The sequence below is a fragment of the Phocoena sinus genome, chromosome 10 (assembly GCF_008692025.1).
Source record: "Phocoena sinus isolate mPhoSin1 chromosome 10, mPhoSin1.pri, whole genome shotgun sequence".
Classification (NCBI taxonomy): Eukaryota; Metazoa; Chordata; class Mammalia; order Artiodactyla; family Phocoenidae; genus Phocoena; species Phocoena sinus.
In genome coordinates, this window is record NC_045772.1 from 81,108,162 (window position 1) to 81,131,782 (window position 23,621).

At 41.1% G+C, this 23,621-nt stretch overlaps 1 protein-coding gene across 2 annotated transcripts in view; it reads left to right on the forward strand.

The window, feature by feature from the left end:
- Nucleotides 1-6,622: 6,622 nt before the first annotated feature.
- Nucleotides 6,623-23,621, forward strand: part of ITPR2 (inositol 1,4,5-trisphosphate receptor type 2) — a 530,755-nt gene continuing 513,756 nt past the window's right edge. Inside the window, exon 1 of one of the 2 annotated variants that reach the window (XM_032646410.1) lies at nt 6,623-7,107. In XM_032646410.1, coding sequence (XP_032502301.1) covers nt 7,016-7,107 — 92 coding nt within the window. In that variant the 5' untranslated portion in view covers nt 6,623-7,015. The remainder of the gene's footprint in view (nt 7,108-23,621) is intronic. The other variant, XM_032646411.1, reaches the window with a different exon arrangement.

Consider the following 23,621-nt stretch of genomic DNA (forward strand, 5'->3'; position numbering starts at 1 on the left):
GTCAAAGTGATGTACTCTTTGTAAAAAGTTACTCTCTTGTAACTTTTTTGTAAGTTTGAGATTATTTCAAAATAAAAATGAAAAACAAGTCATTTTCTCAGCAAAGCGTTCCCACTAACCAAGGTCTGTTTCACCCCCAACTCCCCCAACCCTTGCCCACACAAAACCACCCCCTTCAGAAATGCTAGTAAGCCCCACTCTAGACCTGCTAAGTCAAAAATCTCATGGGAGGGGCCCAGGGAGCTGTTTTAAGACGGTTCTTACACTAAAGTTTGAGAAGCCCTGGTTTAGACCAGTGAGGACCCATGCTCGGAGTTAGGGGGTGGAGTTAACCCCATTCAGGCTGTTAGACATGGGGGAAAAGTGGACGGCTCTCTGGGATCTACCTCACAACAGCAGTTGAGGAGGACTATGAGATTGTCCTTCTACCTTCTTCCCTATATCATCATCTACTCTTCTTCCAGCCTGAACCTACAGGCAAGTCACAGCATTTTTTTTAAATTCAAAATTTCACAGCAGGCCGTATAAATGACTAAGGTATATTTGCTAGGGAGCAAATCCACAGAACTCTCCATCATGAATATGGAGATGGGGATTCAGTAGGAAGGAGAACTTTGCCCTGGCAGTATCTGGGAAGCTTCACTGGGGAAATGGAGCTTGGGCATGTAGAAGCAGGAGAAGGAAAGGAGGAAGGGGAATTTCTGGCAGAGGGACCATCACACTCAAAAGCATGGAGACTAAAATTGTCAGATTATATGTGGGAAGTCTGGCTTTCCACGAGGATATGAGGAGTGGAAGGGTAGAAACTAAGGATATCAAAGGAGGAGACCAGGTCATGGTCAGTGTGGAATGCTAGGACATGGTAGTGGAAATCCATTTAGATGGACTGATGTTCACAATATCTAATATTCACACTAGCAGGTTAAAGACTTTGAACTTTCTTCTGCAGACAGGGGGGTGTCATTGTAAGTCTGAACAGTTTTGATCAGATCAACCTTGTAAGGAGACTGTCCTGGCTTGCTTTGAGGATGGTGAGTGTGGGAGACTGGAAGGGAGGAGACCAGTGAGTAGGCAACGATATAGAACAGAGCAAGGCTAGTGGAGAAGGTAAAGAGGAGACATTCTTGAGATAAAAGAAAGAAATAGGTAGAGGAAAGAATAAAGAGTAACTCTAAGACTTTGTGCCTGGATTCTTAAGAAGTTGCTGATGCTACATGATGACAAACGTGATTTTCATTGGAAGGTGGGACATTTTTGAGTTTGTGAGTCAGACGATTAGTGAGGAATTAAGTAATGTGTTTTACCCCACCTACAGCTTCACTGAATTCTTTTTATTTAAAAAAAATTTATTTATTTTTTAAAGTCTCTCTCTCTTTTTTTTTTTGGACCATTTTTAAAGTCTTTATTGAACTTATTACAATATCGCTTCTGTTTTATGTTTTGGTGTTTTGGCCGAGAGGCATGTGGGATCTTAGTTCCCTGACCAGGGATTGAACCTGCATCCCCTGCATTGAAAGGTGAAGTCTTAACCACTGGACTACCAGGGAAGTCCCTGAATTCTTTTTAGTTGTACCCTAGCACACTTTCCCCCTTCTCGGCAGCTAGGTATGAGGTTACCCTTGCTTGAAGTAGGTGTCGGGTGGAACCAAGAACACATAGGTCAAGTAAAAGGGAAATATATGCTGAACAGAGGTGTAAGTTTGAAGGATACTTTCTCATCACCCCGAAAAGAAACCCTGTGTCCTTTACTTACCCACTACAGGCCCTAGGTAACCACTAATTGACTTTTTATCTACAAGGATTTGCCTATTCTGGACATTTTATATGAATGGAATCATGTAATATGTGATCTTTTGTGACTGGTTTCTTTTACTTAGTATAATGTTTTCAAGGTTCATCTATGCTGCAGCATGAATCAATAGTTCATTCCTTTTTATGACCAAGTAATATTCCACTATGTATTTATCCATTCATCAGTTGATGGACATTGGCTACTATGAATAAAGCTACTATGAACATTTTTGTACAAGTTTTCCTGTATACCTATGTTTTCATTTCTCTTGGATATATACAAGAGATGGAATTGCTGGGTCAAATGGCAAGTCTACATTCACCTTGTTCAGGGACTGCCAAACTCTTTTTGAAAGTATTGTACAATTTTACATTTCTACCAGCAGTAGAGGGGTTCCAGTTTTCCCATATCTTTGCCAGCACTTGTTATTATCTGTCATTTTTATTGTAGCCATCCCAGTGAATGTGATGTGAAATGAAATCTCATTGTTGTATTAATTTGTGTTTCCTTGACGATTAATGATGTTGAGCATCTTTTTGCGTGCTTATTGGCCATTTGTATATCTTCTTTGGAGAAATGACTGTTCACATCCTTTACTCATTTAAAAAGTTATTTGTCTTCTTATTGTTGAGTTGTAAGAGTTTTTCAAAAATATTCTAGATACAAGTTCCTTATCAGATACATGATTTGCAAATATTCCCTCCCATTCTGTATATTGTATTTTCACTTTTTTTATAGTGTCCTTTGAAGCACAAAAATTTTTAACTTCGGTGAAGTCAAATTTATCTTTTTTTTGTTGCTTATGGCTTTGGTGTCATATTTAAGAGACCATTGCTAAATTCAATATTATGAACACTTACCTCTATGTTTTCTTATAAAAGTTTTATATTTAGGTCTTCGGCCCATTTTGAGTTAATTTTTGTACATGGTGTGGGGCCAAACTATTTTTTGATAATTTAATCTGTTTTAAGTGCCCATCGCTACTGATGGCAAACTTAACCTGGCCAGTTCTGGATAAATTCAGTAACTTCAGGTTTTCTCAGTCATTGCAGCTTTAGTCTCAGTAAATTCAGGACTCTCCCTTTTCCTTCATTCTCCTCTCATGTGGGATTTAGCTAAATCACAGTGGGTTAATGGTACTTATTGACAGGTAGTGTAGAGTGAGTTAGAATTAGGGTTAGGTGTAAACGGGGAGGTCTCTGTCCCACAATTAGTTTCAGAGAGAAGATAATGATAGAACATGAAGAAAGTTTGGGGATCTGAGATTAGGGTGAACATGCATCCCAATTGAAATATGGTTACTCTTGGAGGGAGCAAGCTTCACAGAGGTCCTGAGACTCCATAAAGATGTTGCACTAGGTGATTTTTTTCCCCTACTCACTCAACATATATTTATTAATAGGCACATGACAGTGCCAAGAACTCTTTTATAGAGTGGAATAAAGCAGTGATGAAAACACACAAATTCTCTGCCATCATGGAACCTATATTCTACTGGGAGGAGACAGGACAAACAAATAAGCAAATAAATGTATAACATGCTATGATAAAAAAATCTAAGAAAAATAAAGAGAGGGACTTCCCTGGGGGCTCAGTGGCAATGCAGGGAACATGGGTTCGAGCCCTGGTCCGGGAAGATCCCACATGACGAGAAGCAACTAAGCCCGTGTGCCGCAACTATTGAGCCTGTGCTCTAGAGCCTGCGAGGCACAACTACTGAGCCTGCGTGCCACAACTACCGAAGCCCGCGTGCCTAGAGCCCATGCTCCGCAACTCACTGCCTAGAGAGAGCCGCGTGCAGCAACGAAGACCCAATGCAGCCAAACATAAATAAATAAATTTATTTTAAAAAAAAAGAAAAATAGAGTAGGGAGATAGCAAATGGGGCTGACAGTATTTTATATAGCGTCGTCAGGGAAGGCCTCATGAGAGGGTGACATCAGAGCAGAGATCTGAAGCAAGAGAGGGACTGAGTCTTGCAGATACACATGGGAAGAACACACCAGGCAGAGGGAACAGTAAGTTAAGTGCCCTCAACAGGGAGCAGGCTTGGCATATATGAGGGCGAGCAAGGAGGCCAAGGTGGTTGGAATGAGAAGGTCAAGTCAGTGGCAGGAGATGAAGTCAGAGGGGCAGTGGGGGGCTCTGAGGAACAGTGGTGCAGGTGCGTACTGCTCACTGCTCACTAACGTGTAAGTGCCACTCACACACGCGTACCTGCACAGACGTACTACAATACGTCGGCTCAGGGGGCACATTAAATAGGGCCACATAGGCCATGGAAGTGACTTCAGAATTCATTCTGAGATGGGAAGTCGTTGCAGTGTTTTGAGCAGAGACTTGATCTAACTTCTATTTTAACAGCAAATGTCTCACTTCTTGGTTGAGAATAGATCATAAAGGTGCAAAGGTGGAAGTGGGGAGATCAGTGAGGAGTCTGTTACGACCCAGGAGAGAGATGATGGAAGCATGGACCAGGGTGGTAGGATGTTGTTTATACTGTGAACGTAGAGCTGACAGGATTTGCTGACAGACTGAATGTGGGGTGTGAGAGAGGAGTCAAAAACGATTCCAAGGGCTTCCCTGGTGGTGCAGTGGTTAAGAGTCCGCCTGCCGATGCAGGGGATACGGGTTCGTGCCCCGGTCCGGGAAGATCCCACATGCCAGAGCGGCTGGGCCCGTGAGCCGTGGCCGCTGAGCCTGCGCGTCCGGAGCCTGTGCTCCACAATGGGAGAGGCCACGACAGTGAGAGGCCCGCATACCGCAAAAACAAACAAAAGGATTCCAAGGTTTCTGAGCTGAGCAAATAAAGGCAGAGTTGCCAGAATAGGTAAGGCTGGGAAGACCCTTTTAAGGAGGCTTGGCTGCCATGGAAGGAGAGCCTAAACCTTTGGTGGTTGGCTGACTATCTTTGCCATGTTAACGCAGCAGTGTGACCAGATCCAGGCCTCAGACTATATAGGACACCTCAGTGGGTGGTGACTTGTGAGGACGAGGTGAGGAGGAAGAAACCCATTGGTCTTAGGTATGTGGTTTGAAGTTTGTACCTGTTCATTAGCATAAACAATCACCCACTTGTTTTGTAATGTCCTGTTCACTGATAGTTTGTACCTAGAGGAAACAAAGAAAAACATTCACGACTTTGGCTAGTAATTGTGGAGCATCCATTTGGATGTATGGTACAGGACTGTGCAACATGGGAAACCATAGAATGTAATCCATAGATCTCTTGGATAAACAGAAACCTCCATTTTCAGGGTCTTCATCTCGCTCCATCTCAAGCTTTTAAATAGCTCGTCCAATGTCTTGGAGGCTCCCAACAGTAATATCATGTATCACGTAGACAGAAGAGGGCTTCTATCATGTAACAGGCATTTCTAAGTTGCTAAGTAACCATTTCCAAAGGAGAACCCAGAAGTAAAGAGAGATCTGTCAGCTGCGTGGTAGGACAATGACTGGGTCCAGTTTATCTCAGTACATTCAGGCTTTGTGCTGGCACTTCCTGGATTCTGGGTCTAACACTTTATTCTCCTCTATCCTGCAGGCTTTCTAAACACAGGTGTCTTAACATTAAGCTTATTCTTTCCTGTTCCATTATGGGATTATAAATCTCAACCCAAACCATCTTCAAACTGTAAGACAGCCTCGAACTGTAAATTTACATTTTGGTCAGTTGCACAATTTGGCACACACCTCTGTGCACGCCTTGGGTTCCTCCACCTTTCAGCAAACCTTGCCCTAGGGGGATTACTTAGGTCACAGTTCTTTGGGTGGCTAGTGTCGTAACTGCTGTCCAAGTCTGCCTTCTCCAGGTCTTCCGGAAGGGTAGGACAAAAGTCTTGTAAAATGATGAGGGTTACAAAAGCAACGGAGAAGGTGTGGAAACGTGTCCCGCTGCCAGTTTCATTTATGACCGTTGGAGCTTTTAAGAGTCAGAAGCTTTAAAAGTAAACAAACCAAGAAGGTCAATGAAGACTGTGACAGCGGACTTCCGGAAGTAGAAAGTTAAACCTGGGCTCCGGGTTAAGAGCAGGGGGCGCGGGATTAAGAGACCAGGAGGCTTAGGAGAAGGTTCACCGCCTATGGTTGGTTAAAAAAATTGCTGGCCCGGCCAAGTGACTTTTACCTCATGTCCACCTGGACATCTGCTGACGGGTCAAGTTTCACTAACGCCCTATACTCGAGACAAAACCTAAGCTACATAGTCCAAATAGAGACAAGACCCTCCCCCTTCCCTCCCTTCCCCCTCCTTCTCCTTTTTATTTTCTTTCTTTATTGTGTATTTTAAAAAATGTTCTACTTTTTCCTTTGCTTCAACACCTTCCTTCCTCTCCCTGTGTCAGCAAATTATTCACCCCACGCACCCACGCCGCTCCGGCTCCTCCTTTTCATCTCCAGGCGTATCGCCGGCTCACTCCGCTCCGGTCCTGCGCGCGCGCCCTATAGCCAATTCTCAATCCTCCCCGCCCCCTTTAAGACAAGGGACTGGGTCTCGGCCTCGCCATCCTTCGCTTTCCCAGGCGGGAACTGTCGCACCCCAAGCCTAGCCCCTCCTGGGCGGCTCTCTGGCGACCGCTTCCCGGTTCGGGGATCCCGCCGCCCCTCCAGCACCACCCCCGCGTTCGGTCAGCGCGCGCCACTGCTTCCCGGGTGGCCGGGCCCCACCCCCTACCCTGGTCGCCCCGCCCCGGCCCGGCTCCGCCCCAGGCCGCCGCCGCCTGATTGGCCTCCGCCCTCTCGTCCCCCGGCTCCTCTCCTCCCCTTCGCCCAATGGGCACCACCACCTGGTCCAAAAATTCCCCCGAGGGAACCGAGGGGCTCTGCAAGCACCAGCTCTGGCCGGGCTGCGGGGACCGCTGCGGCTGGGTGCGGAGCGGGGAGGGTAGGCAGAGCGGGGAGCGGAGGAGGGAGGAGGAGGAGCAAAAGGTGTTGGAGAGAAAACTTCTAAAAGGAACAGGAAACTTGCCTGGGAGGCGGCGGCGGCTGCGGCTCTCCGGGCGGCGCACGTCGCGGGGTGTCCGGAGCTGCAGCGCCGCTCCTGGCGGCTCGCCAGGCGCGGGGCAGGGCTGAGCCTGACACTTGATCCCTCGGGCCGTGCCCGCCGCCGCCGCCGCTCTGGGCGCTACAGGCGGGCGCTCCGTTCCTCTGCCGCGGCGGCTCCCCGGAGAGGGCGGCGAGGGCGCAGAGAAGAGGAGGGACGTATTCTTCGGAGCATGAAGCAGCATGTCCGATAAAATGTCCAGCTTCCTCTACATTGGGGACATCGTGTCCCTGTACGCGGAGGGCTCGGTCAACGGCTTCATCAACACGCTGGGGTAAGCCGGGGCGCGGGCTGGGGAGCCCTGGCGCTAGGGCCCCTAGGAACCCATCCCAGTCCCTCGTGGCGCCGCCGCGTGCCCCGGCGCCCGCTCCCGCCTGGGGTGGCCGGGAGGCAGGGCAGGCTCTGCGCCCGCGGACAGCGCCGTGCGCTCGGCTCGCTCGCTCGCAGGAAGCTGCCCATAGAGGCAAGACTTTCTTTGCAACTTCGTAATCTCAAGCTCAGAGACGCATCTGAAAAGGAGGAAGTGATTCAAAAGACCGGAGACAGGCCCGGTAAAGAAGTCTTCGTTGGCTTCTCCGTGGGTTGTTTTGATTAAAAAAATTTTTTTTTTCCCTGTGAAACAAAATGCCTCCTCTTCCCCATCTTTGCTCGCCACCTCTCTCAAGCCCTTGTCCTTCAGGGCCGGGTTTGTAAAACCAGTCAATAAAAGTCCGTGGCCTTGGACATGAAACTCAGGCGATGTGGCGAGCGGGAGTGTGGCTTTTCCCTGCGGGAGGAGCTCACCGTCCCACTTCGCTGAAGTGATTTCCTTTTGGCCTTGACAAACGGGGACTCGCCCCGCCTCGGGGGCAGCCTGGGGGCTCCGACGGCCTCCTGGGTTCTAGAACTCACACCTGATTTCTCCCCTCCCCGGGCCTTGGCCCACTGAAATGCTCAGCCTCTCCAGGGACTCGGCCAAGTGCAGGGCTCTTGAGATTGGAGTTGATTTACGAATGGGGGAAATAGATATATAAACATAACCGTGTGCTAGATGGTTAAAGAGGACTTCCTTGATTACTAGTATATTCTCTCTGTCCTGATTGTAAATACCAGCTCGCAGTTTAAACGCACACTGACTGCACTCTATTTTGATGCGTACATTTTGTTGTTGTTGTTACCGCCTGGTCTCAGTAGCTAGACTCCCCAGTCTTAGAGAGTTCAGGCTGAGAAACTGGTGTTTCCACTTCGGACTGGTCAGTTTTTTCTGCTGTTAGGTTTTAGAGCACATGACTTAACATGCAGTGTCCCTGGATGGTGGCTTTGAGCCGTGCCATTAATGGAGTGGTGTCTACCCCACAGGGGACGTGGACGTCACCAGAACTTCCCCAGTTTCTGTTATTTGTGCATCTCCCTCAATGGGTGAAAGAAGGGAGGTAGGTTTAACTTAATCCCTTTAAGATCAATGTTAAGTGAAACTGAAGCATGGAAGAAAAGAATAGCCGTGACAGGTGCTTTTGTGCTGGGTTTGTAAATCATAAGCTGCCATTTGTTTCCCAGAGAGTTCTTAGTACAAGGTCAGTGTTTGGGCTTCCCGCAACATTTTGCAGATGGACTCTGCTTCACCTCACCCTTCCCCTCTGTAGACTCTCTAGGTGTGTTTAGCCTGGTGGTTGATCAGGAAGGGCTTGGGGTCAAATCCCGGCTTCTCTGCCTGTGAACCTTATGACCCTGGGCAGGTCACATAATTGCATCTCAGTTTCCTCACTCATGGTTACTACCTCGTAGGATTGTGCTGAGGAAGAAGTGAGTTAACATAAGGTGCTTAGCACAGTATGTGACGTATGAGCACTTGTATTAAGGGTTAGCGGTTGTAATTGTCACTACCTAGGTGGCTGTGAGTGACAGTTACAGTCGTGGACAAAATAATAAAAAGGATTAGGAATAGAGTATAAAAGCTAGTGAAATAAAAAGACATGTTTTTGTAGTGTCTTATTCAGCAAAGGTATGTGTTTCGGTCACTACATTAGCAGTTGTGGAGTCTGTCCTGCTCATTTTGGAGAGAGAGAAACCTAGGGGAAGAGAAATGAAGTGACTTACCTGTGAAGCAGAGGAAGGACATTAATGCCAAAAGCTGGAACTATAACCCTGTCTCCAGACTCTCAGCCAAGTGTGTGTTTCCTTGGTTACACATCATCTTGAGAAAAAGAAGCTTTAATGTAGCGTATGTTTGTATAAAATATTTATTCATGTTCAACATTTCTTGCTGGTGTTTTGGAAGTTGAGTTGCCTTAGAGTGTGTTTGTGCAGTATTATTTTTCTGTTGACAAACTGATTCTTGTTGAGCTTAATATGACAAGACCTCTGTGCAGCTCGATTCTAAGGTGAGGACGGATCGTTGGAAATGCTGCCGCTGGTGAAGCTTGGTGCTCTGATTAGATATTCTTTTTCTTTAACTCATGGAACTACGTTGGCCTGAGAGTTTTAGTAGTTACAAAGCTGGCAGGAGCCTATGTTCATGCCACATGAAATGTTATCTAGGCAAAGTAGCATCACCTACTTTGTTAGCTTAGATGACAACTGGTAGATGTTTTACTTTACACGTGTGTTTTAGGACCATGAAATCAAAGCAGCATTATAGTTTTTCATTATACTTTTGTAGGCTCATTATACACCTTTTCTATCAAAGACAGAGTACATACTTCAAGTTGAATTTCTTTGCACTTCTATAGTTGGAGGTCAGTTGTCCAAGGTCTGTTGCTAATTATGACCTTGTTCATATCATTTATTCTCTTTTCCTGTCAGCATGTCTTTGTGGAGAGTAAGAGAAAGAGTATATGATGCCCCTGCCCCTGGGGTATTATAAAAGTGAATGAAAGAGACAGAAAGGAAAGAGCCCATTTTTTTTAGAGAGTTGCTAGGAAACTCCACATTATGCTTATATTTTTGTGGGCCTTAAGTTTTTTCAAAGTTGTGTGAATTGTTAAAGTGAATCAGAGAGCTCCATTGGAGACACTGGCATTGTATCTATTTAGCCAGCATAGTTCGTTCCACTGTAATATTAAAAACTCAATGGAAGAGCTAAAAACGAGGCTGCAAGTTTCTGATTTCTATCTTTGCTGTTTATCTATTTGACGCTTTTGGTTGCATGATGGTTTTTCAAATTCACCTTAGGAGATAGTTAGTGAGAATGGAGTTTACAGCATTACAGGTAATTCATACGTATTTATTTTTCTGCAGATAAATTTTCTCTGATTTTAGTATCTCGTGTATAAATTTGTTTGGCAGGATGCACGTTGTTATTATTGGCTTTTGGGAATTTTTGTAATAAGGTCATGAATTTTTCACCTGAAAAAAAATCACAGTTTCACTCTATTAGAGTTTAGTAGGCCCTTTTAGAGGCCCTTCCAACTGGAAATGTAGGAAGCTTTTTGTAGGCTCTGTGACCTAGCTTTTAAGTTTGATATCTCAGTCTGAGGAATTAGACTGCTCCGGTTGCAAAGACTTGCATTTCCCTTTTTTCCCCAGTTATCCTTTAACCAGGATTTACCTGACGTTTCTGAACCCTGAGTTATTGCTAAATGAGGTAGAGTATTGTTCTCCCAGCTTGTATTGGTGCAAAAGGGGCCTGGTTTATGTTTTCTAACTTAATTTTTCATCTAAAGATCTATTTAGGAAACACTTATCTTGACTTAAGGAAAACTGCTTTAAATCCTGTTGGATGAAGATGGTGAATATATTTTAAATAAACAATTTTTTTTTGTACTGTACATTTTAGGGTTATGGTTTTTATTTTTCTTTTAAAAGAGAAGGGAGGGGGCTTCCCTGGTGGTACAGTGGTTGAGAGTCCGCCTGCCGATGCAGGGGACACGGGTTCGTGCCCCGGTCCGGGAAGATCCCACATGCCGTGGAGTGGCTGGGCCCATGAGCCATGGCCGCTGAGCCTGCGTGTCTGGAGCCTGTGCTCCGCAAAGGGAGAGGCCACAACAGTGAGAGGCCCGCATACCACACACACAAAAAAAAAAATAGAAGGGAGGACTTTTGGGATATGTTGTGCAATTTCAGATGCGGTGTTACTTTTGTTTTTTCTTTTTCTTTTTTTATTTTTATTTTTAAATTGAAGTATAGTTGATTTACAATGTTACATTAATTTCTGCTATACAGTGAAGTGATTCAGTTATACATATATATACATTCTTTTTTTAAATATTCTTTTCCATTGTGGTTTATCACAGGATACTGAATATAGTTCCCTGCGCTATACAGTAGGACCTTGTTGTTTAGCCATTCTATGTATAAAAGGTACATCTGCTCACCCCAACCTCCCACTCCGTTCCTCCCCCAGCTCCCTCCCCCTTGGCAACCACCAGTCTGTTCTCTATGTCTGTGAGTCTGTTTCTGTTCATTTCTGTCATATTTTAGATTCCACTTATAAGTGATATCACATGTTATTTGTCTTTCTCTTTCGAATTTACTTAGTATGATAATCTCTAGTTGCATCCATGTTGCTGCAAATGGCATTATTTCATTCTTTTTTTATGGCTGAGTAATATTCCATTGTATATACGTACCACATCTTCTTTATCCATTCATCTGTCGACGGACACATAGGTTGTTTCCATGTCTTGGCTATTGTGAAGAATGCTGCTATGCACATAGGGGTGCATGTACCTTTTTGAACTAGAGTTTTGTCTGGCTATATGCCCAGGAGTAGGATTGCTGGATCATATGATAGTTCTATTTTTTAGTTTTCTGAGGAAGCTCCACACTGTTCTCCATAGCAGCTGCACCAACTTATATTCCCATCAACAGTGTAGGAGGGTTCCCTTTGCTCCATACCCTCTTCAGCATTTGTTATTTGTAGACTTTTTAATGATGGCCATTCTGACTGGTGTGAGGTGCTACCTCATTGTAGTTTTGATTTGTATCAAATGCAGTGTTAATTGTCCCTTCCCCCTTCCTCCATTTCTTTATACTAAGATTTACTTCCTTGGTCATTGACACTTCTGACACTTCATATTTTGGGTATATCAACTTGACCAATGGTCAGGTACCACACAGTGGGAGTGAGCATGGCAGAATTCCCAGGATGGGCGGGACAGTAGAATCAATAGAAAGTATACAGTTGTTTCATTGTCTGTTCTCCATGTGGTTGAGAGGTTAGTGAATGACAAGTGTGCACGTGTGTGTGTGTGTGTGTGTGTTTATGCACATCTGTATACATATGTTTAAGTGATTGTTGCCTTTGACTTGCGGTTTCTTTTTGGGATCTACTAAGAATCAGCACCCACTAATTAAGGTCTGAGAAAACACTCCGGTGACCCCCCATTGGAGCAGTGACTGCCAAGTATCATGATAGTGTTTTACCAGAGTGGGAAAAGATCAGGGCCCTTATTCTTAATTACTACTTGATTGTGGCCAATTCAATGCGCTTTTTAATTCCTTTGTTTCCATGTTCAACAGTAGACATCAGGTAGGGGGATGGTGGGTCACACAGTTTATAATTCTGACTTAATTCCTTAGATGGATGAATAAGACATGTTTTATTTTTACCAATTATAGTCCTTTGAATTTCCCTTCCTGATCTTTTTTCTGCTTAAAGTTTTAATATTTAAATGGTTGCAGATTTGATTTATTATTATTTTTCTTATTTAATTTTGCTATTCTTATCATGATTTGAAAAATCGTTCCCTTAGTAGGACTGTTTGATCAGTAGAGAGTCATAGATGAAGCAAGGAATGGTTGTAGCCAACTTTTATATTTGCATAATTTGTAATTTATCTTTAGCCTCTTCTAAACAGAACCCCTCCAAGTAACAGCATTATTTTCTGCTATAACTAGGTATATGAACTTAGCTTTGTTTTGGCTAGGGCATATGTTACTGTGATAAAAGTGTCTAAAAATCTATTGAGTATTTGCATGTGTGTTTAGTGGGGAGGAAGAAGACAGTATAATCTTGAATATTGAGTTGTTCTGGAAAGTCTAAGGGTTAGTAGTGTCATGTTATGGAACTTTAAATCAGCTGGAGTACAAAGACAGTTTCTGAAGTGGTGAACATAAAGTCTATTTTAAGCTGAAAGGTCCACCATTTCTTAAACTTAAGTCATTCTATAAACAACACTGCAGCTTTTAGACCCGCTCAGTCAGGTAAACAACCATTCTTCCTTAAGTACCCCTGATCCTTGGCTTTGATAGAAAGAGAATTCAGAAGCAATTGCTTGGCCTCATTCTAGATTTAACAGAGGTTTTTTGCTTAAAATTTTTTTTTTTTGCGTAGGTAGCACTTTTCACAGTCATGTTTCCCCTTTGGAACTGTTCTTGTATAGGTAGTGTGTATATAACTTACAGAATATAGACAGATTACTTTAAAACTTTAAAGTTAAATTCAAACTTTAAAACTTAAATTCCAGGCACAAGGTGTATCTTCATATATAAATACAAAGGAAGTAACAGTGGTCTTCTATGACAAATTTCTAGCATAACAATAGATTGAATTTTACTCCTTTTTTTTTTTTTTTTTTTTTTTTTTTTTTTTGCGGTACGCGGGCCTCTCACTGTTGTGGCCTCTCCCGTTGTGGAGCACAGGCTCCGGACGCACAGGCTCAGCGGCCATGGCTCACGGGCTCAGCCGCTCCGCGGCATGTGGGATCTTCCCGGACCGGGGCACGAACCCGTGTCCCCAGCATCGGCAGGCGGACTCAACCACTGGGCCACCAGGGAAGCCCTTTACTGAATATCTTTGAAATGGATGGATTAGCCCTCTCAAAATTCAAATCAATGATTGGTTAATAATGTTACTTTATAGTTTATTCTGACACAAACCTATAGAATTCCAACCTTGAATTAAGAATAAATTATCAGTTTATTCAGAAAAAAATTTAATCATAAAATTGAAAATGTGTCCTCATCATGAATCCAGTCTATGGACCTTTCCTGGTGATGTGGTTTATGCTGGAGGATGCTGCAGACTGAATCATTGGTTCACCTGACTATGAGCCCTGACTATGTGTTAGGGATACAGTATGAAGAGATGCCAGATATTGTGCTATTTTAAATTATTATCTCAAAAACTCAAACTTCCTTTGAGAAATCTGTGGTATGACACTTGACTAGAATCTATGGGAAACTAAAGGCATTTGATAGTTTTGCTCTCACAGTTGTAAATGCCACAAGATCAGGAACTGACTCTGACTTTATAATCCTTGTATGCTCAGCACCTCACACAATTCCTGGTAAATGGTAGGCATTTAATAAATATTTGTGAAATCAATGTAGTCATTATTTAGTAATGGAGATAAGATTGGTATTGAATAACCGCAACATAAAGCAATTCTTTTCAAATGAAGATGATTAAAAACAGTATTCATAGGGAAACAGAGGAGGATTCTTCCTCTGGCTGGTATGACCCGAGGAGGACTTCAAGGAGGAGGTGGTATGTAGCTGAACTTTGGAGGATCATTAAGATGGATATTTATCTCAAATCTATACCCATAATTTGATCATATATTCTTGGTACTTTTTTCTTTTACTAAAAAAATTGGTCAAGTTTTATTGTTCAATTTAATAGCTCCAGAAAAGGAAGGAAACAATTTGATATTATTGAGATATGCAAAGATAGAAGAAATCATCAAAAAACATATTTTATGCTTATTTATCAAATGTGAGAGCTTTAAGCTTGATTCAGACCCTCTGAGTTTATTTGGACTGCCTTCAATCCTTGTCATGTGTGCTGAGTTTACTGAGACCAGAGATAAAGAGGGCAGGATATAAAGCCCAGAAACTTGGCAATTTTGGGGGAGAATTTTACAATGTTTCCAGCTCCTTTGCATATTCTGTTTTCACTCCTTTCCCCTTTATTTTTCCTTAGCCCCAGTGTTTCGTAGTTTTTCTTCATTAATCATGAACTTCAGTAGTCTTCTAGATCCCTGGAAGCTTTGGCATTAAGGACAACTTTCCATCTGTAATAAAATAGTTCTAAATATTTTTGTCTCATAGTGCCTGTGACTATTCAACACACACACACACACACACACACACACACACACTCTCGCTCTCTCTCCCCCACTTGGCATAGAATACCCTTCTGGTATGTGTGCAGTACACCATGCCCTCATTTCCTTTTGGTGTTTAACAAGCGATAGAGGCCACAGATAGAGTCCCATGAATGCCGGGAAAGACTTAGGAAGTAAACAAAGCATAATCTACATTCGTATCTAAATTCTTAATTCAAGCACATGTTACTGAGGTTCTATCTATTAAAGTGTTCAAGTCATTGTTAAAATGTCATTATAAAAATCTCTGTGAAAATTACAAAATGCTGGACTTTTATATGTTAGTTATCCAAAAATTCCTCAGTGGAGTCTTAGAAAAAACTTTTAGGTTTTTAATTAATTCCTAGATATCTAGCTCTCCAAGACCTTGTGGTAATGACTGATTATGAAATAGATATCATAATATCTAGCTCTCCAAGACCTTGTGGTAATGACTGATTATGAAATAGCCACTAGGAGAAGACACTACTGCTGTCCGTATATCTCCTGTTTAAAGAGGATTCTGCAAATTGTGTAAGGAATTGATGGATCAGCAGAGCTAAATATAAGAGCTCAAACAAACAAACAAACACCCAGCAAAAAGAACCTGGATTAAAAAATTCTTGATTAACTTTCTAGCGGCAAATAGAAGTATTATTTGTAAAAATTTCAGAGAATAAATTGCTCTCCAACTCACCTTTAGTTAAATTATTTGAAAGCCTCATACTGAATTGTCTTGGAACTCTTGAAAAACAATCTATAGTTATCCCTTGCTATCCCAGTTCTTACTGTGTTGTCACAAAAGCTCCAGAGATTTGGAAAACAAAGGACATTTGCATATCCCTTTGCCCATATGGATAAAGCTTAAGAGTTGAGTATTAGAACTAAGGTTCCGTTGTTTGTAAGGAACAGAAACCACCTTTGGCCAGCTTAAGGAAAGAAGGAAATTTATTAGTATAAAGATACTGGAGGAGCCCCAAGAAATTGAATGATGAGCTCAACAACTGAGCATTAAGAAAGGCAAAACCCAGTGCTGCTGTGGGCATCTCAGTAGCAGAACCTTCTCTCTGGGTCCTGCCATTTACATGACTAGGATACAGCAATTTCCTATACTCTGTATCTCTCTTCTTTTTATTATTATTTTTTAATTTTATTTATTTATTTACTTTTGGCTGTGTTGGGTCTTCGTTTCTGTGCGAGGGCTTTCTTCTAGTTGCGGCAAGCGGGGGCCACTCTTCATCGCGGTGCGCGGGCCTCTCACTATCGCGGCCTCTCTTGTTGTGGAGCACAGGCTCTAGAGCACAGGCTCGGTAGCTGTGGCTCACGGGCCTAGCTGCTCCGTGGCATGTGGGATCTTCCCAGACCAGGGCTCGAACCCGTGTCCCCTGCATTGGCAGGTGGATTCTCAACCACTGCACCACCAGGGAAGCCCAGTATCTCTCTTCTTAACATTGAAAATACAGAGTGATAGAATTTGGCCCCTCTTGGATTATTCACTTATGTACATAAAAGAAAGTCGTGAGGCCAGATCTGACTACCAGGGGGATCCCTGTAAGCAGGGCTCTGAGTTTTGCCTGCTTCTGGGGCATTGTGGTAGGGCAGAAGGAAAGCACAGAGGACCTGGGCATGAGCTGAGGTGTTGCCGCTTAGTAGGTAATTTAATAGTAACTTCTTAGCACCTTTTAAAATAAATTATGGTAATATACATAACATAAACTGTACCATCTTATTCATTTTTAAGTGTAAAATTCAGTGGCGTTAAGTGCACTCGCAATATTGGGCAACCATCACCATTATCCATTTTCAAAACTTTTTCATCATCCCAAACAAACTCTTTATCCTTTTTTTTTTTTTTAACCATCTTTATTGGGGTATAATTGCTTTACAATGGTGTGTTAGTTTCTGCTTTATAACAAAGTGAATCAGCTATACATATACATATGTTCCCATATGTCTTCCCTCTTGTGTCTCCCTCCCTCCCACTCTCCCCATCCCACCCCTCCAGGCTGTCCCAAAGCCCCGAGCTAATATAATATCCCTGTGCCTTGCGGCTGCTTCCCCCTAGCTATCTACCTTACTACGTTTGTTAGTGTGTATATGTCCATGACTCTCTCTCGCCCTGTCAAAACTCACCCTTCCCCCTCCCCATATCCTCAAGTCCGTTCTCCAGTAGGTCTGCATCTTTATTCCTGTCTTACCCCTAGGTTCTTCATGACATTTTTTTCCCTTAAATTCCATATATATGTGTTAGCATACGGTATTTGTCTTTTTCTTTCTGACTTACTTCACTCTGTATGACAGACTCTAGGTCTATCCATCTCATTACAAATAACTCAATTTCATTTCTTTTTAAGGCTGAGTAATATTCCATTGTGTATATGTGCCACATCTTCTTTATCCATTCATCCGATGATGGGCACTTAGGTTGTTTCCATCTCCGGGCTATTGTAAATAGAGCTGCAATGAACATTTTGGTACATGACTCTTTTTGAATTTTGGTTTTCTCAGGGTATATGCCCAGTAGTGGGATTGCTGGGTCATATGGTAATTCTATTTGTAGTTTTTTAAGGAACCTCCATACTGTTCTCCATAGTGGCTGAACCAATTCACATTCCCACCAGCAGTGTCTTTATCCTTTTGACAATAACTCCCCATCGTCTTCCCCACCATCCACCGTAATCCCTAGTCTAGTTGCTGTCTATGAATTTGCCTATTCTAGGGGCCTCATACAATATCGGTCCTTTTGTGTCTGGCTTATTAATTTACTAAGCATAATGTTTCCAAGGATCATCCACATTGTAACATGTATCAGTACTCCATTCCTTTTTATTGCTGAATAATATCCCATTGTAAGGATACAGCACATTGTGTTTCATCACAATTCATCAGTTGATTATCATTTGTGTTGTTTCTATTTTTTGACTATTATGAAAAATGCTGTGATGAATATTTGTGTACAAGGTTCTATGTGGACATATGTTCTTAATTCCTTTGGGTATATACCTAAGCAGGGGAATTGCTGGGTCATATAGTAACGTATTTAACATTTTGCCTCAGCCTTTCCTGTTCTCCTTACCGTGCTTTACCTTTTTTTACATACCATCTTATTACACACAGTATAATTTACTATTTATTGTGTTCATTGTTTATCATCTGTCTACACTGGTAGAATGTAAGCTCTTTGAAGGCAGAGATCTTTTGTTTTGTCACCGAGCATCTCAAGTGCTTGACTCCATAAATATTTATTGAATGAATATTTGTTGAATTAAGATATGCATATTCCCAAATCTTTAAGTAGCTGTTAATATCAATCCCTTTCTGGAAAAATGTCAATGTAATTGTAAAGTCAGTGTAATTGTTCTTATTAAATATTTTGAGAATTCATATGGGTAATTCTTTTAAAATGGATGAAGGTTGTCACTGGATTTATAGTGCCATTAAATCTTGCTATACTAGGTACTTTTATAATCTCTTGGGTCATATCTCTGCACCTACCTAGTCCAACATGTGATAAAACTTACAGGCTGGAAAAAGTAATATATGTAGCCTTATTTAATGATTTGTATGTTATAGGCAAATTAAAGTTAATATTTATGAAAGTTCAATTTTGTTTTTAATGTGTGCAAAGAGTTGAATTTGTAAGCATTTTGTGAGACCATTTCTTAATTTCGATCAGCCCTTTCTCTTAAAGGATAATATATAATACATCCAGGGAAATATTTTATACTTTAACAGCTATCAGCAGAAAAGTTTAGTTGGAAATAATTTGCCAATTTGGAATCAGAAAGTAATTGGGGAATTTATAGAACTTTAGAAAAATAGAAGAGGGCATACAACAACTTGTCATTTTTATTTTTGAAATTTAGGAGTAAGTGTCTGGAAAGGGATAGGCATTTAAATATAGGTGGAGGAGAACAAATGAACGGTATTTTTATTTTTCATTACTTTATATTCTTTCTATTGACTAAGTCTGTTTTAATGTGCTTTGCCTCAGTCTTACTCTAAAAGACATGTTTGGTCATTCTCTTTAAGAACTTGAAATTCTCCGGTGTTGTACTCTTATTCTTGGAATCTTCACTGGTAGCGGTGTACAAATGAGAACTTGTCTGAGAGCATATCTGCATATAGGACAGAGAAATAAAGTGAAAAATATAGATATGTAAAAATTACACAATAATAATTTAAAAAAGCAAAACAAGGTCGTTCTATTCCCTCTAGTTCTAACATCCACTATGATGTTTAAAAATATAATATCTTTAGAAAATAATTTTGAGATGAAAGATACAAAATGTTATCAGAGTTCTGCTTCATTTCTATAACATCCAGATTAATCCTTTTGAAGTATATCATACCAAGTAAAGACAGTGACTTAAAAAATCTCACCCAAATCACCAAACACAGTTACGTTAGGGATCCAAAGTGAGTTAATGATTTAAGGACTAGTTACTTGTGTTTGGCTAAAGTGTTCAATGTCATTGCTAGTATCAGGGACATAACTACTTAAAACACTTGCATTTCAAGTAGATTTTTGGTTTCAGCCATGTTTTCAAAGAGGGTAATTTCAGTCTTGGTTTGTTAAAATAGGCAGGGAAGGTAAAGGACGGAATTTTGTTGTATTGAGGACTCTACTTGTGGCTAGGAATGGTAAATACTATGACATTTTAAATCAAATCAAGACTCGTTGATGGAAGTGTTAGTTATCTAAAACTTTACTAAATTAATCCATTGCTAGGGTTAATAACAAATGATAAAGGGCCTTTATTTACCTTTCTTCCCTATTTACCTGGCAGGACATGATTTAGTAATTGAGTTCCAATTCTAAATCCATGTCAAGAATGAGTCTCCTTTCCTGGTCAGTACAAATAAAGTCATTGTATCTGTCAGGGTGAAACCAAGTACTTATTTCTGAAGTCTTGGCTGCTAAAGAATCTCTCAGAACTGGCTCTTAAAAATGATCAAATTGCAAGTCGAAAAACACTTTGTTAATTACTGGAGAATCTGAATAAAGAATTGTTTAAGTAAACTGACATGTACAAGTCTTGAGAGGCAGTAATTACTTTGGCAACAAGATATCCATAAATTTATACCATTAACATTTTCTAAAGAGTAGATCAACATTTGTATTGCACATTTTTTTTCAAAATAGAAGTTATAATAAACTTAATATCAACTGAATCATTTAGTTTGAACTGTATTTAATTTAGCAAAAAATGTATATTAATTTTTATTCCTGTATCAGAGATTGCTAGTTATTCCCCCAAATTAATTTTTCCCTCTTCCATACTAATAGAAGTACTTGAGTTTGTGGATGCTCAGAATAAAGACCACGTTCCCTAGCCTCCCTTGTAGCCAGGTGTGGCCTCAGACTATAATTTGTGGTTAGGTTCTTAAAGGAGAGGTTTACTCTCCTCCTTCCTTTCCTCCCTATCCAGTCCCCATTCAGCTATTTGTAATGTGGCAGGGAAGAAGCCACCTTGAACCATGTGGATGAGGCCAATACTTCAGGAATAATAGAATATCAAGAAATGAACCTGTTCTCTGGACAACCTCAAATCCTGACTCTACTGTATTCGAACAGAAGATGAAACTAGATGGGCAGACAAGGACCAGATCATGTATTCCCCATTAGGCAGTGTGAGGCCATTGATGGATTGTTAAGTAGAAGAATGAAATAATCAGCTTTTGCTCTAGGAAGATCAGACGGTGGTAAAGAGAAATAGAAGAAGGCTGCAAATGGCAGGCATGGGAGGAATCAGGTGATACATGAAGGCAGCCTGAATCCAGCAGCTGGAGTTGGGAATGAAGAGTAGCTTGTCATCAGAATCATTGAAAGGGCAGTATCTTTGTTTAGTGTTTGCCTTTAGACCCCAAAAGATTTATGAATTAAAATATTCATTGTTGCTTTATTACTTTAAAAAATGGAACATATAGACTTGAAAGAAGTTTCCCCTTCATTTGCTTACAGTTGGTTAGAATGTCATTACGCCCGGTATGACTTCAGGCTTTCCATGGTTCTGAGAAGAGGTACAAGCCTCGTCTTGTACCATATTTCCATCCTCTGGCTCTGTTTCAGGCATAAGGGCTTTTTTCCCCCCTTTTTAGTTGCACAAACATTCTGAGCTCCCTCTTACCATAGGGCCTTTTCACATGTTTGTTTCCTCTTTCGATTGGTTTCCCCTCTTAACCCCCTACGCCTTTCACCTAATTAATGCCTGTTTATCATTCAGATTTCAGCTCTGTGATACTTCTTTTTTATTTTAATTTTTATTGAAGTCGAGTTGATGTATAACGTTGTGGCAATCTCTGCTGAACGGCAAAGTGACTCAGTTATCCACATACAGACATTCTTTTTTTAATATTCTTTTCCATTATGGTTTATCACAGGATATGGAATATAGCTCCCTGTGCTATACAGTAGGACCTTGTTGTTTATCCATCCTATATATAATAGTTTACATCTGCTCATCCCACACTCCCAGTGCTTCCCTCCCCCACCCCCTTCCCCTTGGCAACCACACGTCTGTTCTCTATGTCTGTGAGTCTGTTTCTGTTTTGTAGATAGGTTCATTTTTGCCATATTTTAGATGCCTCTGTGACACTTCTGCAGTGAGCTTTTCCTGATCTCCCTGACTGTGTGAGCTCCCTTGGCTACATATATGCTCATACAGCACCATATTTGTTTCCTTCAGAAAATTTATCCCAGTTGTAGTTTTAATTGTACTTCTGTTTATAAGATTTATAAGATTATTGGATTATGTATGTTTCTCCCACTAGACTTTAAACTCTGTAAGGGCAGCAACTGTGTTGTGTACAGTTATGTCCTCAATATCTTTCACAGTGTCTGTCACATAACGGGTATTCAAGAAATATACTGAACAAATGAATATTTTAGCATGATGGTTAAGAGGATGAGTGATTCAGACAAACCTGCTTTCAAATTATGGCTTTACTCCTTCTCATGGTATGATCTTTGGAAGTTACTTAATATCGAGAACCTCAATTTCCTTATCTGTAAGGTGGGATTATTGCCTGGTTTGTAGTATTGCCATGATGACCAATGGCAGTTAAAATATGTAAAACACTTAGTAAGCATCAGGCCCTTAGGCACCTAAGTGTTAAATAGGTGGAAACCATTATTATTATTATTACTACTACTATTATTATTATTATATCTGAAAAATCAGCAGGAGTCTCTTTGGAGGCTTGGCCAAGTTCATATTGCATTGATTTAAAAGTTCTGCTGTATTATGTTTATAAAAATTTGCAGTAAACCAGTTTTTCAGCTGGTATTTGTTTAGTAGGCTATTCAAAGGCACTCCGCCTTATCTATTGTTTATTTTGTTTTTGGACCTTTTTTTTCCCCTTCCTTACTTTGATATTGCATACTGCTAAACTGCAGGCACTTATAATTAGCTTTTCTTAGTGGTTTGATGCATGCTATCTTTTTGATGTAATGCAAACACCCGAAGTGTATCAGCATTAGTAATAACCTTAGAATTGCTTGGCATATATATATATATATATATATATATATATATACACCATATCTTCCTTGACTAGAATTTTCAAGTCTTGTTAAATTTTAAAGCCAACATGTTATTTCAGTTGCTAAGATTTCTTCCCTACTGGAACATAGTGGTAAAAGGAAACAGTTTTGTTTTATTTATTGAGACAAAGCAAATGTTTGCTTTGGAGCCATTAGAATGGATGTTTTGCACAAGTTTCCTACTGGCCAAGAATTCCTGCTAAACTTCAGTGACTGTTAGAGGGATTAGCAAAAACATTTATCTAACTTGGATGATGAATCAGTTGACAAACAAATTGGTCTAGGACAGTCTTGTCAAATTTTAAACAGTGACTGGTCAAATGATAATGGTTACGTCTCTTTAGAATGCTAATGAATTTTAGACAAAATCCTAGGGATATGAAAGGCATAGAGGGTGTATCTTACTCCTGCCTCTTAGATATACCTAATGAACAAAAATTATCCAGGCTGTAGCCTTCTTTTGGTTATGCCATAAAAGGAGATTTTACTATTTTCTAAATCTTAGTGTGTATATGTACACAAACTATCGAAGAACTCTTAAAAATTAAAGCATTAAAAAACACTTAAAAAAACTTTCTTTGCAAACTCTTGTTAGAAAATTTCTCTCTGAGAAGCTGTTTCCTTTCAGTTAACATAAATTCCTTATGGTGCAGTTTATGCCAGTTTGTTATTTGTAGTCATATTGGACTAACTACTAATGCATGGGAGAAAAGTGCCACATTCCTTGTTATGACAGTGAATTAGTCAATCTGAAGACCATTTATTAACCAGGATTTTTTGGGTTGCAAGAAACAGAAAACCCAATTAGAACAATTGTCAGCAAAGAAGAGAACTTTCTGGTTGAGGTAGCTGAAAAGTCTATGCATAACATTGTTATAGACTCTCTCTCTTTATCCTTGATTCTGTTTTGTCATCAATATTAGTCCCATCCTCAGGCAGGCCTTCCGCCTTTGGTGGCAGCATGGCTGCTAGCAGCTTCAGCCTTAGCATATCCCATCCTCTTACATCCAGAGCTGAATAGAGAGTGCCTCATTTCCTCAAACTCTAAAAGTGCTGCATTGTTTGTTTGTTCTACTTTTGTGACTAGGCTCATAGTCTCATCTTCAGCCAAACACTGTGGCCAGAGGAGGGGATGCTCTGATGACGGAGGTGACGTCATCATGCTCTGAGTGGAAGAAGAAGAGCCCTTCTCCATTCTTCTTTCAGGGCTCAGTTGCCAGAAGGAAGGCATTGGAT